General features: G+C 41.5%; 1 protein-coding gene across 1 annotated transcript in view; it reads left to right on the forward strand.

Moving 5' to 3' along the window:
• Positions 1-12,615, forward strand: part of TANC1 (tetratricopeptide repeat, ankyrin repeat and coiled-coil containing 1) — a 188,309-nt gene that overhangs the window by 96,377 nt on the left and 79,317 nt on the right. Inside the window, exons 5-6 of the mRNA XM_044978309.1 lie at positions 3,216-3,346; positions 4,210-4,399. Coding sequence (XP_044834244.1) covers positions 3,216-3,346; positions 4,210-4,399 — 321 coding nt within the window. The remainder of the gene's footprint in view (positions 1-3,215; positions 3,347-4,209; positions 4,400-12,615) is intronic.

Raw genomic sequence — 12,615 nt, forward strand, 5'->3', positions numbered from 1 at the left:
AAATACGAAGAATAATGTGTGATGACAACTCTTGCTGTTATTTTAGTTACAGAAAAATGGTACCCTAATGGTGTTCACCTTACAGACATCCTCTTCCCAATATCATTAGGGGAGTGTTAAATACTTTTAAAATACTTAGATAATTTGTCATGGAGCTTTAAATGAACTGAAACAACTACAAGAAATACATACATTAGAAACAGGTGTGTAATCAGTTGAAGGGTGTTAGACTGGTAAAGTACTGCTGTTGGGGGACTGGATGGTTCAATGCAGCCCAAGACAAACAAAGTAAAATGTTGTTATTGCCTTCTGGACAAACTGCTGAGCTGCACTTAATGTTGTTGGGTGTTTTGACTGGTGCATCTAATTTGAAGGTGGAAATCAAAACTAACTTTGTGCTATTTCCCTGTAAATGCCACCGAATGTCAGGTATGTCTTATACTGCAATTTGAGAAGTGTATGCACTCTTCTCAAAGAGCACATTGAGGTGCAATTGGTGGTGTGAAACTAGAGGAAGAAGATTACAAAGTAGGTCTGGTACCCAAATAATCCATTTCTTCCTTTTGGTAATGTACAAGGCTCAGAAATGAGGCTTGTCTTTATTTCTGCTTCATTTGGGATACATCAGTCAGTCAGAGCACCAGGGCTTTAAAGTACAGTTCAGCAACTTCGTCCTGTCTCGAGAGATGGCAATATAACAGTTTAAATTTAAAATAATACATTTTGGCTTCAAAAACTATCAGATAAACAGGTCTTGTGATTTGTATGTGCATAAGTTGATGTATTTGTGCATTCGTGTTGAAGGTCTTTGAGCATCTGATTGTCCTCCATAAGTTGAAGTGCAGAGGGCAGCCTGCCTTCTTATAAGAATCCTTTAACTGTCTCCAGATCCTCCCTAGTGTGCTTCACCAGCTAGAAGGGATCCTTACTTTATTAATCTGTGCAATTCACTTTTATTCTTTCTGTTTTTCCATCTGTAAACTTGGGTATAATGATGCTTATGTAGAGCCAGCCAAGTACCCTGAGAAACTCAGCTAAAGAAGTGTGGGTTTTTACACAGTCCTTCTGTGACACTATTGTTGGAAGATTGAGGCTGGAGGCCCCGTCCTCTGATTTGATCAAATCTTCTCTCCAAAAAAAGATAAAAAGATATTGTAGCATGGAACAGCTGGCACCCTCACTGCATGTAATCCAGAACAAGCAGGCTGCATAATCCGAACAGTTTAGTTGGATAGTTCTTTGTCTTCATGATGAAGAAACCAGAGAAAATCTTAGCCTCCACCACTGCATGTGTGCCCCCCACTAATGCATTTGAGCAGTAGCCTGGATCATTAACTCTCACATCCTTGATAAATTGAGTTTTTGCACCTAAGTGATTGGATGCCATAGATTTTTGAATTGACAATAGAGAACTGTATTGTGTATGATGTTGGTTTGAGGAGGGGAGTTTTTATAGTTGGGTAGATGACAGGGATGTTAGCAGCTGAGAAGATATGGGGAAATCGTTTGAGTGTGATTAGCACATTAGCTAGATATTTTTCCTTATCAGCAGTGAAATAATTAACAATTTGGACATTTTAAAAATGCCATTTTTAGATTTTGGCATTTACACCCTGTTTAGATGGAAGCTACCAGTATTAGAGCTTATTGTTCTTTGGAAGACAAGACTGCACTGATTACATTCAATTATTTTAAAAGTTTTCTTTGCAGTTATAAAGTCTAGAAACTTTAAAATTTAAGGTTAGATTCTGGAGCACAATTACACAATGAGAGAGAGATTCTGCAACAAATTGTGCATGCACTGAATGCAATAAGGCACCACAAAAATGTATGTTTTTGCTATATCTACAGTTAAGATTGCAAAACGGTTTCATTATTAACCTCTGTTTTTATACACATAACTTTCCAGAATACTGCTATTAAAAATTATTGGAATGGAGTCATAATCTTACATGAATGTTCACAAACACAAAGTTTAACTATACTTGGAAATGATATTGAATTTTATCTTGTGTTTACTAACACAATGTCAAACACATTAGGGCAGGGATGGGAAAACATTTTGGCCAGAAGGCCACATCTAGGATGGGAAATTGTATGCAGGGCTGGGGCAGGGGATTGGGGTGCGGGATGTGGCAGGGAGTGCTGTGTGCAGGAAGGGGCTCAGGGCAAGAGGTTGGGGCAGAGGAGGGGTGCAGGGTGTATGAGGGGGGTTTGGAAGGGGATTGGGGTGCAGGGAGGGGTGTGGACTGTGGAAGGGGGCTCAGGGCACGGGATTGGGGTGCAGGAGGGGTGCGGGGTGCAGCAGGGGGCTCAGGGCAGGGGATGCAGGGTGTGGCAGGGGGCTTAGGGCAGGGGATTTTGGTGCAGGAAGGGTGTGAGGTGTCAGGAGGCTCAGGGCAGGGAATTGGGGTGCAGGGTGCAGGAGAGGTTTGGGGTGCGGGCTCCAGCCCGGCGCCACTTACCTAGAGCAGCTCCAGGGTGGCAGCAGCGTGCACCGGGACCAGGGCAGGCTCCTTGCCTGCCTGCCTGCCCTGGCCCCACGCCACGCCACGCCAGGAAGCGGCCGGCACCATGTCCCTGCAGCCCCTGGGGGAGAGGGGGGGCGGAGGGCTCTGTGCACTGCCCTTGCTGCTCCTCCAGGTACCTCCCCTGAAGCTCCCATTGGCCATGGTTCCCTGTTCCCGGACAGTGGGAGCTGTGTGGGGTGGTGCCTGGAGGTGAGGGCAACACATGGAGCCCTCTGTGCCGCTTCCCCCCCCCCCCCAACACACACATACTCCAGAGACCGCAGGGATGTGGTGCCGGCCGCTTCAGAGAGCGGTGCAGGGCTCGCGGTGCTGGGGGGGGGGGAGGGAGGACGTAGTTTGCCCACCCCTGCATTAGACAGTAGACATGAACTGTTGTGTTTAAAATGCTCTCAGCTAGTTGAGAATAACACTAGCTTATTGATTACTGAACATATCTTACAAGTCAGACAAAAATGCAAATGAACCTAAGACAAATCTACCTTTTAAAGCTTATTAGACAAAAAAGTAAGACGTTTTGTAATGTGCCTATTACATTCAATTAACTAAAACCTTGCACATAGAAAAATCAGTGTTGAGATTTGATTGCAGTCTCTTAATTTTTTATTTTTTTTTTACCTCTAGCAACAGTTTCCAAGTATAATACTGTAATTCTTCATCAAAGTTCAATCTTTTATTTTGGTACAGAAGGAAAGTCTGATAAAGAATCAAACTGTTCACCTGCAGCACAAGAACTGATGACAAGATTGGGATTTTTACTGGGAGAAGGGATCCCAACCTCTGGACACATAACTGTAGAAGAAAAAAATGAAACCATGGTATGATAAAAGAACATACCTTAACTCTCATTCTAACTCTGAGATAAGAACCATTTTCCTAAGAGTTAATTGCAGTCATTTGATATTTAACAAAACACTTTTGACTGTATTCATAAAAACGCATGTCATGGAACTTGTAGATGAACCAGAACTGTAGAGGTTTTTTCATTGTGAAATGATCTCAACTCCTTCCCCTAAGAATAAAGGGCAGTGAGATTTTTAAAAATAATTGGCTTATACGGTCTATTTTAGAATGATTTATTAGGGGAAAATGTTAGTAATGGTTAAAATAGCTGATCTTGTGAGGGGCACACTTCCCCCCCTGTTGAGCCCTGTTTCACTTCTGCTCTGTGATTTCTGTGTTTGGAAGCAGTGAGGGGAGAGGAATGAGAGGCTGATGTCCTATCTCTATACAAAAATGTCATGTGTTGATTGAGATCCCTCAATAGCCATCAGTCTTTATGCTTATCCCAGGCCTCCTAAATCTTATAACATCAATTTAGGTTTCAGTGGTGGTTAAGTGTGAGCAAGATAACAATCCCAGAGTTTAAATGGAGAGAATGAATAAAGCATTTGTTTTCAGCAAAATGTCTAAAAGAAAGGAAATCTGTCTAGCAGCAAATTTTTCCTCGAACAATATTTCTCTCCTTTATTTCTTCAAAATCATCACTTTTGAAAGAGTATTTCAGGAACATGCCTCTGAATCTCCCAAATCACTGAGAATAAATGTAGGAATTAAAGATCTGCACAGAAGTGGGTTCTTCAGGTTTTGACATTCTTCTATTTCATCTCAGTAATTCTAATGTTCAAGAAATGATGTGCTGTCGTCCGTGCAGTAATTGTTTGTTTCATTCATGTTGTAGTGCACAGTAACCAGTCAAGGAGTCAGCCCCTGCTCTACACTAACAAGCAGCACTACGTCACCCAGCACTGATAGTCCCTGCTCAACTCTGAATAGCTGTATTGGCAAAACAGCAGCTAATAAAAGTAGTCCCTGTGGGACCATTAGCAGCCCTAGCTCCACACTGGAAAGCAAGGACAGTGGAATTATAGGTAAGTAACCGAATTCTTAGTAATGTAAATACTTAACAGGTATCTTCTCTTGTTGTTTAGAGAAGGACCAGATCACAAGATGTTCTCCTGTCTAATTCTACTTAATAATTTGGCTCTAGTTCCTATGCTTGAGAGGATTTAAAAGTGCTGCTCTTTCTCTAACAGCATTGTGGTTTCAGGTGTGCATTTTAACCTTTTCCTGTTCATGTTTCTAATACCCCTTGTTAGTTTTTCTTTATCCCTCTTGTTAGTTTTCTCTTCAGTTCTTTCTCTGCTTTCTAATAACTACCTCCACTTCTACCCTTCCCTTGTCTCTTTCTTCTTCCTGGCATGTGCTTCTTCACAGTAGTGTTTTGCCATGGTGATGCCCACAGATGTTTGAAACCAGTCTGTTAGCTTCAACCAAAAAGTATTTAGTATTGCTGCTACAGTGACGTGCTACTGTACTGTTCATGAGCACAGTCAGATCATGCTAATTAAAAACAATGCAGGTTTTTCCAATGTTAATAGGTATGGAAGGAGGATTTAAACAGGGTGACAAGGGACAAATGAAATTCTGGTGATCCTCCACAAAATCGATAACTTTGGGCAGGATGGAATGTAGAGGCCCCACAGTTATTCACAGCATGGAAGGAGTATCTCTCTAGTGAAAGCAGCCGTCACAGTAAAAGTCAAGGATTAATTTCTTTACCATTGCTAGATACCTTAATATTTAAATAATAATATGCGTCTTAAGGGAAAATTCAAAGCTCTGGGCCGTTGTGTATTCCATCTTCTCTTTCTGTCCTCTGTCCTGAAGAGCTTAGTCTTATTTTTCTGACTTATATGTAGGGTCCTACCAAACTCATGGTCCATTTTGGTCAATTTCACGGTCGTAGGATTTAAAAAATAATAAATTTCATGATTTCAGTTATTTAAATCTGAAATTTCATGGTGTTGTAATTGTAGGGGTCCTGACACAAAAAGGAGTTGTGGAGGGGTTGCAAGGTTATTTTAGTGGGGGTTGCGGTACTGCTACCCTTATTGCTGCACGCATTGGCACTGCCTTCAGAGCTGGAAAACTGAGACTGGAGGCTGCTCGCCAGGAGCCCAGCTCTGAAAGTAGAGCCACTGCCAGCAGCCGCACAGAAGGAAGGATGGCAGGGTATGGTATTGCCACCCTTACTTCTGCACTGCTGCCTCCAGAGCTGGGCCCTCAGTCAGCAGCCACCACTCTCCGGCTGCCCAGCTCTGAAGGCAGCGCAGAAGTAAGGGTGGCAATATGACGATCCCCGCCATCCCCCCAAAATAACCATGCAACACCCCCTCTCCTCCCCCCGCAACTCCCTTTTGGTTCAGAACCCCCAATTTGAGAAATGCTGGTCTCCCCCATGAAATCGGTATAGTATAGGGTAAAAGCACACAAAAGACACGATTTCATGGTCTGTGGTGTGTTTTTCATGGCCATGAATTTGGTAGGGCCCTACTTATATAGCACTGAGCATGCTGATGCTTGACAGAAACACATAATGCAAACAGTCTTGAGAAATATTTGTCATGATTTCAGTACCTCCATTTAGAGAACTGGCTGGTGAATCCCTGAGTGCAAGTTGCTGTCTTAGGTCTGGTCTACACTACGGGGGGGGCGGGGGGGGGGGGGGTGTCGAACTAAAGTATGCGACTACAGCTACGTAAATAGCGTAGCTGAAGTCGAATTACCTTAGTTTGACTGACTTACCCGTCCAGACGCGGCAGGGTCGAACTCCGCGGCTCCAAGGTCGACTCCGCCACCGCCGTTCGCGGTGGTGGAGTTCCGGAGTCGACCGGCGCGCGTGGGGAGTTCGAACTATCGCGTCTTGATTAGACGCGATAGTTCGAACTCCGAGAAGTCGAACTCACCGCGTCGACCCGCGCGGTAAGTATGGACCTACCCTTAGAGTTACTTCCCAGCAGAGGTTTGTTTCTTATATTGGTTAGTAGTTAAACCATCTGTTAATTCATTAACTAATTAAGCCCTTTTTAAATTATTAATTTCTATCATGACTGTTAACTTTACCTACAATAAGAAAACAAACATAAAATATCCTCTTAATTTGAAGCTACAAGGCTTTCCCTGTTCCAGTGCCTTCTAACTGGAAAAGTGACCTTTCAGTTCTACTTAAAATCAGTCAGTTGTCAAAATGGCAGCTTCTTATTTGACTTGTATAAGGCACTAAACATTTTTAGTAATCTCTGTATATAGAGATTAGAATATAGAGATTAGAACATTTTGCTATAATGAAGGTGTGATGCTGGCAGACCAGGTGCCAGGCTAATTCACTTGTGTATACGTTCTTCAGAGTAATTGTTAAATGTATAGGAGTGTATTTGGTGTTTAAACTTCATGAAAACTAGTGGGATGTTACTCACATTGTTTTCATTTATCTGTATCGTGTTATAATGTAGTAGCAAACATTTACATTGTGTGTACCCTTGTAACTTAATAATCCATCAAACAAAGCATCAAACGAGAAAAGTATTGGGGAATGCAAATGAAGAACTTTAACAGAAAATTGCTAATTTCAAGGCAAGTGGTCAGGTGGTCAAAGACTCAAAATGCATCCTCACTCTCCATCATCAAAGGAAAAACTCATGTGGGTAGTGGCCCTGTCAGCTTGTTTTCTGTGAGAAGAAGCTATAAATATGGATTCAAGGAAAGATCCTTCATCTCTGGACTGTTTGGACTCTTAGAGGGAAGAGTACCAGATGCAAAGCAGGTATTCCCCAGAGACAATCTGGGAACCCTGAAAAGACATTTGAGAAACTGGCAGTTTATTACATCGCTGCCACTATTTGGAATTACAAACTGTGACTCACCTGTGCATATGTTTTACCTGCTTTAACCTCTCAATAATGCTAATTACTTTTATTAGCTAATAAACTTTTAGTTTTCTATAGATTTGGCTACCAGTGTTGTCTTTGGAGTAAGATCTAGAGTACCAATTGATCTGGGGTAAGTGACTGGATGCTTGGGACTGGGAGCAATCTGATGTGTGATTTTTGGCTTAAGTGACCTTTTATCACAAAGTCTAGTTTTCTGGGTGGCAAGATAGACTGGAGAGTCTAAGCAGACTGTCTGTGACTCTATGATAAAACTGGTATAATGATCAAGAAGTTAACATTTGTTACTAGCTTCGTGAAATCTAATTCTAGAACACACCACCAGTTTGGGATATCTGCCCTGTTTTCTGACAGTCTGCCCTGAGGTAGGCACTCACAGTCATGAGCCACTCCAGACAGCATGACAGATTGGTCTAGTCGTATCAAGATTCACATACCACAGATCAGTTAACCTTAAAGATCATAACCCAACACTGTTAAAAGTTAAAACTCTCAATATCAAATTTAAAGGGTTAAAGTTTAGTTACAATGAATGGATCACAATCATATTAGGGTCTTGACACAAAAGACCTTTTTAAAAAAATATGTAAAAGTATGGGACTATCCCATAAAAAGAGACTCAGACCAGGAACTGAAAGCTTTGCTCATACACTTTGACCAGAGAGCAGGGCCTGAGCATCCCCATACTCTAGATGCCACAGAGACCGCTGCAGCAGAACTGGTTTGGCTGAGGCACTTGGAAACCGAGAGAGAACGTGAGCATGAAATAAGGATGAGGGAACTCTGGATCAAAGAGACAGTAGAAATGGAGGAAGCTGAGGAGAGAGCCTACTAAAGATGCAAAGCTGATGCTGACATTGAGATGGAAGCCCACCAAAGACACATGGAGCAGCTAGCAGCTGAGAACGAAGCTCATGCCCTGCATTTCAGAGTTCTGGAGCAACAAAAGGAGCAGCCTCAGACTGTGAGTACATTCTCTCACAACAGCAGGGAGTAGGAGAAAGCCTGCCTGATTTATCAAGAGACTGACTGCATTGGGCAGTTCCTATCCACCTTTGAGAGACTGTGGGATCCATAAGATTCCAGAGGATGAATGGATGCCTGTCCTCTTAACCCAGTTGACTGGGTAAGCCAGATAAGGTTTTAATTATATGGAGAAGACTGATGCTAAGGTGTATAAGAAATTTTGAACAAATGTATTGAAGAGGTCCTCAGCTCTAAGTCCTATTAGTTCAAGCAAATAATTTAAATATTCCAAGAGCTACAGTTAGTCAGAAAGTCAGTGACCTGCAATGTAGTAAAGAGGGCTACATTCACCACCTTTTGCTGATGGAAAGAATTTCAGGTGAATATATTCCCTCTTTCTACCATTACGAATTTTAGCTGATTTCCACTCTGGGATCTAGCGCTGGTGGTGATAATACAGTCTTCTATAGTACATTTCACTTTGCAGTTTGACCATTCAGCTATTTTAGCATTTCATAGCAAAATGGAGGAATAAAAAGTAGTAGTCATACCTTAGTAATCTATTTTAGTGTGATTTTATCTCAGAGTCTCCCTGAGAACATGTTGTCTTAAGATAGTTAGCAAAATTGTCCTCCAGTCCCTTATCGTGTCTAGTGACATGCGTATCTTGGAAGAGAAGTTTTCTATTTGCTGTCACATAAGTTAGAAGAAGGAAAAAAATACATTAATAATTGTATTCTCCCTTTCTCTGACTTTTTCAGCATTGTGCCGCCTTCTACCTTGGAGACAGGTCAACTTTGAAATAAATCTGGGGCTCACAATTTCTCAAAACAAAGCATCTAAAACTAAGAGGGAAACTCTTATAAGAGGGAAAAGTGGATGTTTTTTACTTTTTGCTTTAGAAAATTATATGAACTTGTTTCGCAACTGAAAACTCTAACATGTTAGTAGAGGTCACTGTTAGCCGGAAGTTTAATTGATTTAAGTTTTAAGATATGCCTGTGAGGTAAAGTAGGTAAGTACTTTACCCTGTTACCTATATGACTGGAAAAAGGCTAATGTAGTGCCCATCTTTAAAAAAGGGAAGGAGGAGGATCCGGGGAACTACAGGCCAGTCAGCCTCACCTCAGTTCCTGGAAAAATCATGGAGCAGGTCCTCAAGGAATCAATTCTGATGCAGTTAGAGGAGAGGAAAGTGATCAGGAACAGTCAGCATGGATTCACCAAGGGCAAGTCGTGCCTGACTAACCTAATTGCCTTCTATGATGAGATAACTGGCTCTGTGGATGAGGGGAAAGACGTGGACATGTTATTCCTTGACTTTAGCAAAGCTTTTGTTATGGTCTCCCACAGTATTCTTGCTGGCAAGTTAAAGAACTATAGGCTGGATGAATGGACTATAAGGTAGATAGAAAGCTGGCTAGATGGTCGGGCTCTACGGGTACTGATCAATGGCTCCATGTCTAGTTGGCAGCTGGTATCAAGCGAAGTGCCCCAAGGGTCGGTCCTGGGGCTGGTTTTGTTTAATATCTTCATTAATGATCTGGAGGATGGTGTGGACTGCACTCTCAGCAAGTTTTCAGATGACACTAAACTGGGAGGAGTGGTAGATACACTGGAGGGTAGGGATAGGATACAGAAGCACCTAAACAAATTAGAGGATTGAGCCAAAAGAAACCTGATGAGGTTCAACAAGGACAAGTGCAGAGTCCTGCAGTTAGGACGGAAGAGTCTCATGCACTGCTACAGACTAGCGACCGAATGGCTAGGCAGCAGTGCTGCAGAAAAGGACCTAGGGGTTACAGTGGACGAGAAGCTGGATATGAGTTGACAGAGTGCCCTTGTTGCCAAGAAGGCTAACGGCATTTTGGGCTGTATAAGTAGCGGCATTGCCAGCAGATCAAGGGACGTGATCATTCCCCTCTATTCGACACTGGTGAGGCCTCATCTGGAGTACTGTGTCCAGTTTTGGGCCCCACACTACAAGAAGGATGTGGAAAAATTGGAAAGAGTCCAGCGGAGGGCAACAAAAATGATTGGGGGCTGGAGCACGTGACTTATGAGGAGAGGCTGAAGGAACTGGGATTATTTAGTCTGCAAAAGAGAAGAATGAGTGAGGATTTGATAGCTGCTTTCAACTACCTGAACGGGGTTCCAAAGAGGATGGATCTAGATTGTTCTCAGTGGTACCAGATGACAGAACAAGGAATAATGATCTCAAGTTGCAGTGGGGGAGGTTTAGGTTGGATATTAGGAAAAACTTTTTCACTAGGAGGGTGGTGAAGCACTGGAATGGGTTACCTAGGGAGGTGGTGGAATCTCCTTCCTTAGAAGTTTTTAAGGTCAGGCTTGACAAAGCCCTGGCTGGGATGATTTAGTTGGGAATTGGTCCTGCTTTGAGCAGGAGGTTGGACTAGATGACCTCCAGACGTCCCTTCCAACCCTGATATTCTATGATTCTATCTGTTAAACTGAATCAGAGAGGTTGTCACTAGCCTAAGGTCATACATCAAGTCATTAGCAGAGCTGAAGGTATGACCCAAAGTCTTAGGGTTTGTCCATAATTAAAAGTTTTGCCATTTTAACTATACTGGTGTAGCTAGAGCAGCAAAACAAAAAACAGACCAAAACACCCCAACCCCCCCATACTGTGCAGGTAGTTTTGTCAATATAAAAACGCTTATAGCAATATACCTAGTTCAGGAAATGATGTAAGCTACACAAGTATAAGGCATCTTTATACTGGTGTATCTATTTTGGTTTAAAAAACAAACAAAAAAACAAACAAACCACACTTCCCGACTTGATAAAGCTTGACTGGTAAAACAGTTAAGTGTTGACCAAGTCTTGGGCTCTTCTGGTAGACTCTCCTTGCCAAAGTCTGAAAATTTTTATAGCTTCTGTAAGATAGTGGTAAATAACCAGTTTTTAAAAAGTTAGTTATTTTGACTTTAAATTTTCAAATAAATGATTGCTCTGCTCACTGAATGCTCAGCATTTTAGATGTATTTTGTTGAAAAAAAAAATTGATTTTGCCAATTGTTTAAGGCTATGCGCTATATTAATTCACTAATAATTTAAGTGCTATTTAAGTTAATGAGAGTGACAATCTTTTGAGGGCAAAATTTGGCCCTAACAATAGACTTAAAGTACACATTTTGTGCCAGCATGAGCTCTTAATTCCGCCGCCTTTTCCCCCCACCCGCCCCGAAATGACAAGTCTAGATTTTAGAAAACCAGACAACTGCTCACTCTGGCTACTGAGATGGGGGGTTCCCCTCTCAACTCACGTTTCATGCCTTGGCATAATTTCCTTTCTTTTAAGAGGAGCCTCTTCCAGTTATAACTCATTTCTTTAAAGCAATTGTTTCTTCTTTGAGTTAGGGAACACATCTCAAATGGAAGTTTTGAGACCACTTCCTATAAACATTTTAAAGAGATATTATAGAGTTCTATTTAAGTCTCTTATGGATTCCACTATAATTAAAATGTATGCTGTCAAAATTATCTTAATTATACCCTCACCTACATCATTTTTTTTCTGTTTATTGTTGTGGCTTTACAGTTATTTGCTTGAAAAATGGGGTTCTCCTTTCTTGCTTGTAACATACTTTTCGCATTGCAGTATTCCTACATACATCTCTGCAATCTAGTAGTAGTCTATGTGCATACTGTATGTATGCATGCAGCTTTATTTTTAAATAGTTGAGCACTTACAATACAATATGTGCTCAGTGTTGTGAATAATATAAACGTTAACTCAAACTAGGTTATTTTTAGTTTGCACCCGTGATGAGAGGTCTTGTTGAATAATTAAATATGGGTTTGGGAGTGGAGTGGAGGGGAAGAGCAGTGTTTGAATTTAGGAGCAGCATGAAATGATCCAGTTGGAGTGTTGAAAGGAGTGTAGGAGGAAATTGGAGCAGACATAGGCAGGGCAGTATTGTATAGTGTCTTGAATTTTGTGTGTGGTTCCTGACCCTGAGACCCTCATAGAAATGATTTGCTACAGTTCATGATGGATATATTCTACTGATCTTAATGATTGAATGATTTAAAATATAGCCTTCCATCTCTCACATCTTCTCCCAAATCCATGGAAAACAAATTCCTTGGGAATCCATTTGGAGACTGTATGGCCCAGACCTGCTCCATAGATGAAGTAGGCAGAAAAATGGGGAGTGTAAATTACTCCTCCAAAAAATTCTTAATCTCCATTACCAGCCTATGCATCTGTGTGGAAGGGTATTATTAAGACACCTTTGATACATAAACTTTATTTTGGTTTTGTATAAAAAATGTGTGTAGTTGTGCATTCAGATTGGTTAATGGCATTAAATGTACATTTTGAATAGAGTTTAGCAAGTATATCTTTTGTAACATTTTCAGCA

This window comes from Mauremys mutica, chromosome 10 (assembly GCF_020497125.1).
Source record: "Mauremys mutica isolate MM-2020 ecotype Southern chromosome 10, ASM2049712v1, whole genome shotgun sequence".
In the NCBI taxonomy this organism is placed as follows: Eukaryota; Metazoa; Chordata; order Testudines; family Geoemydidae; genus Mauremys; species Mauremys mutica.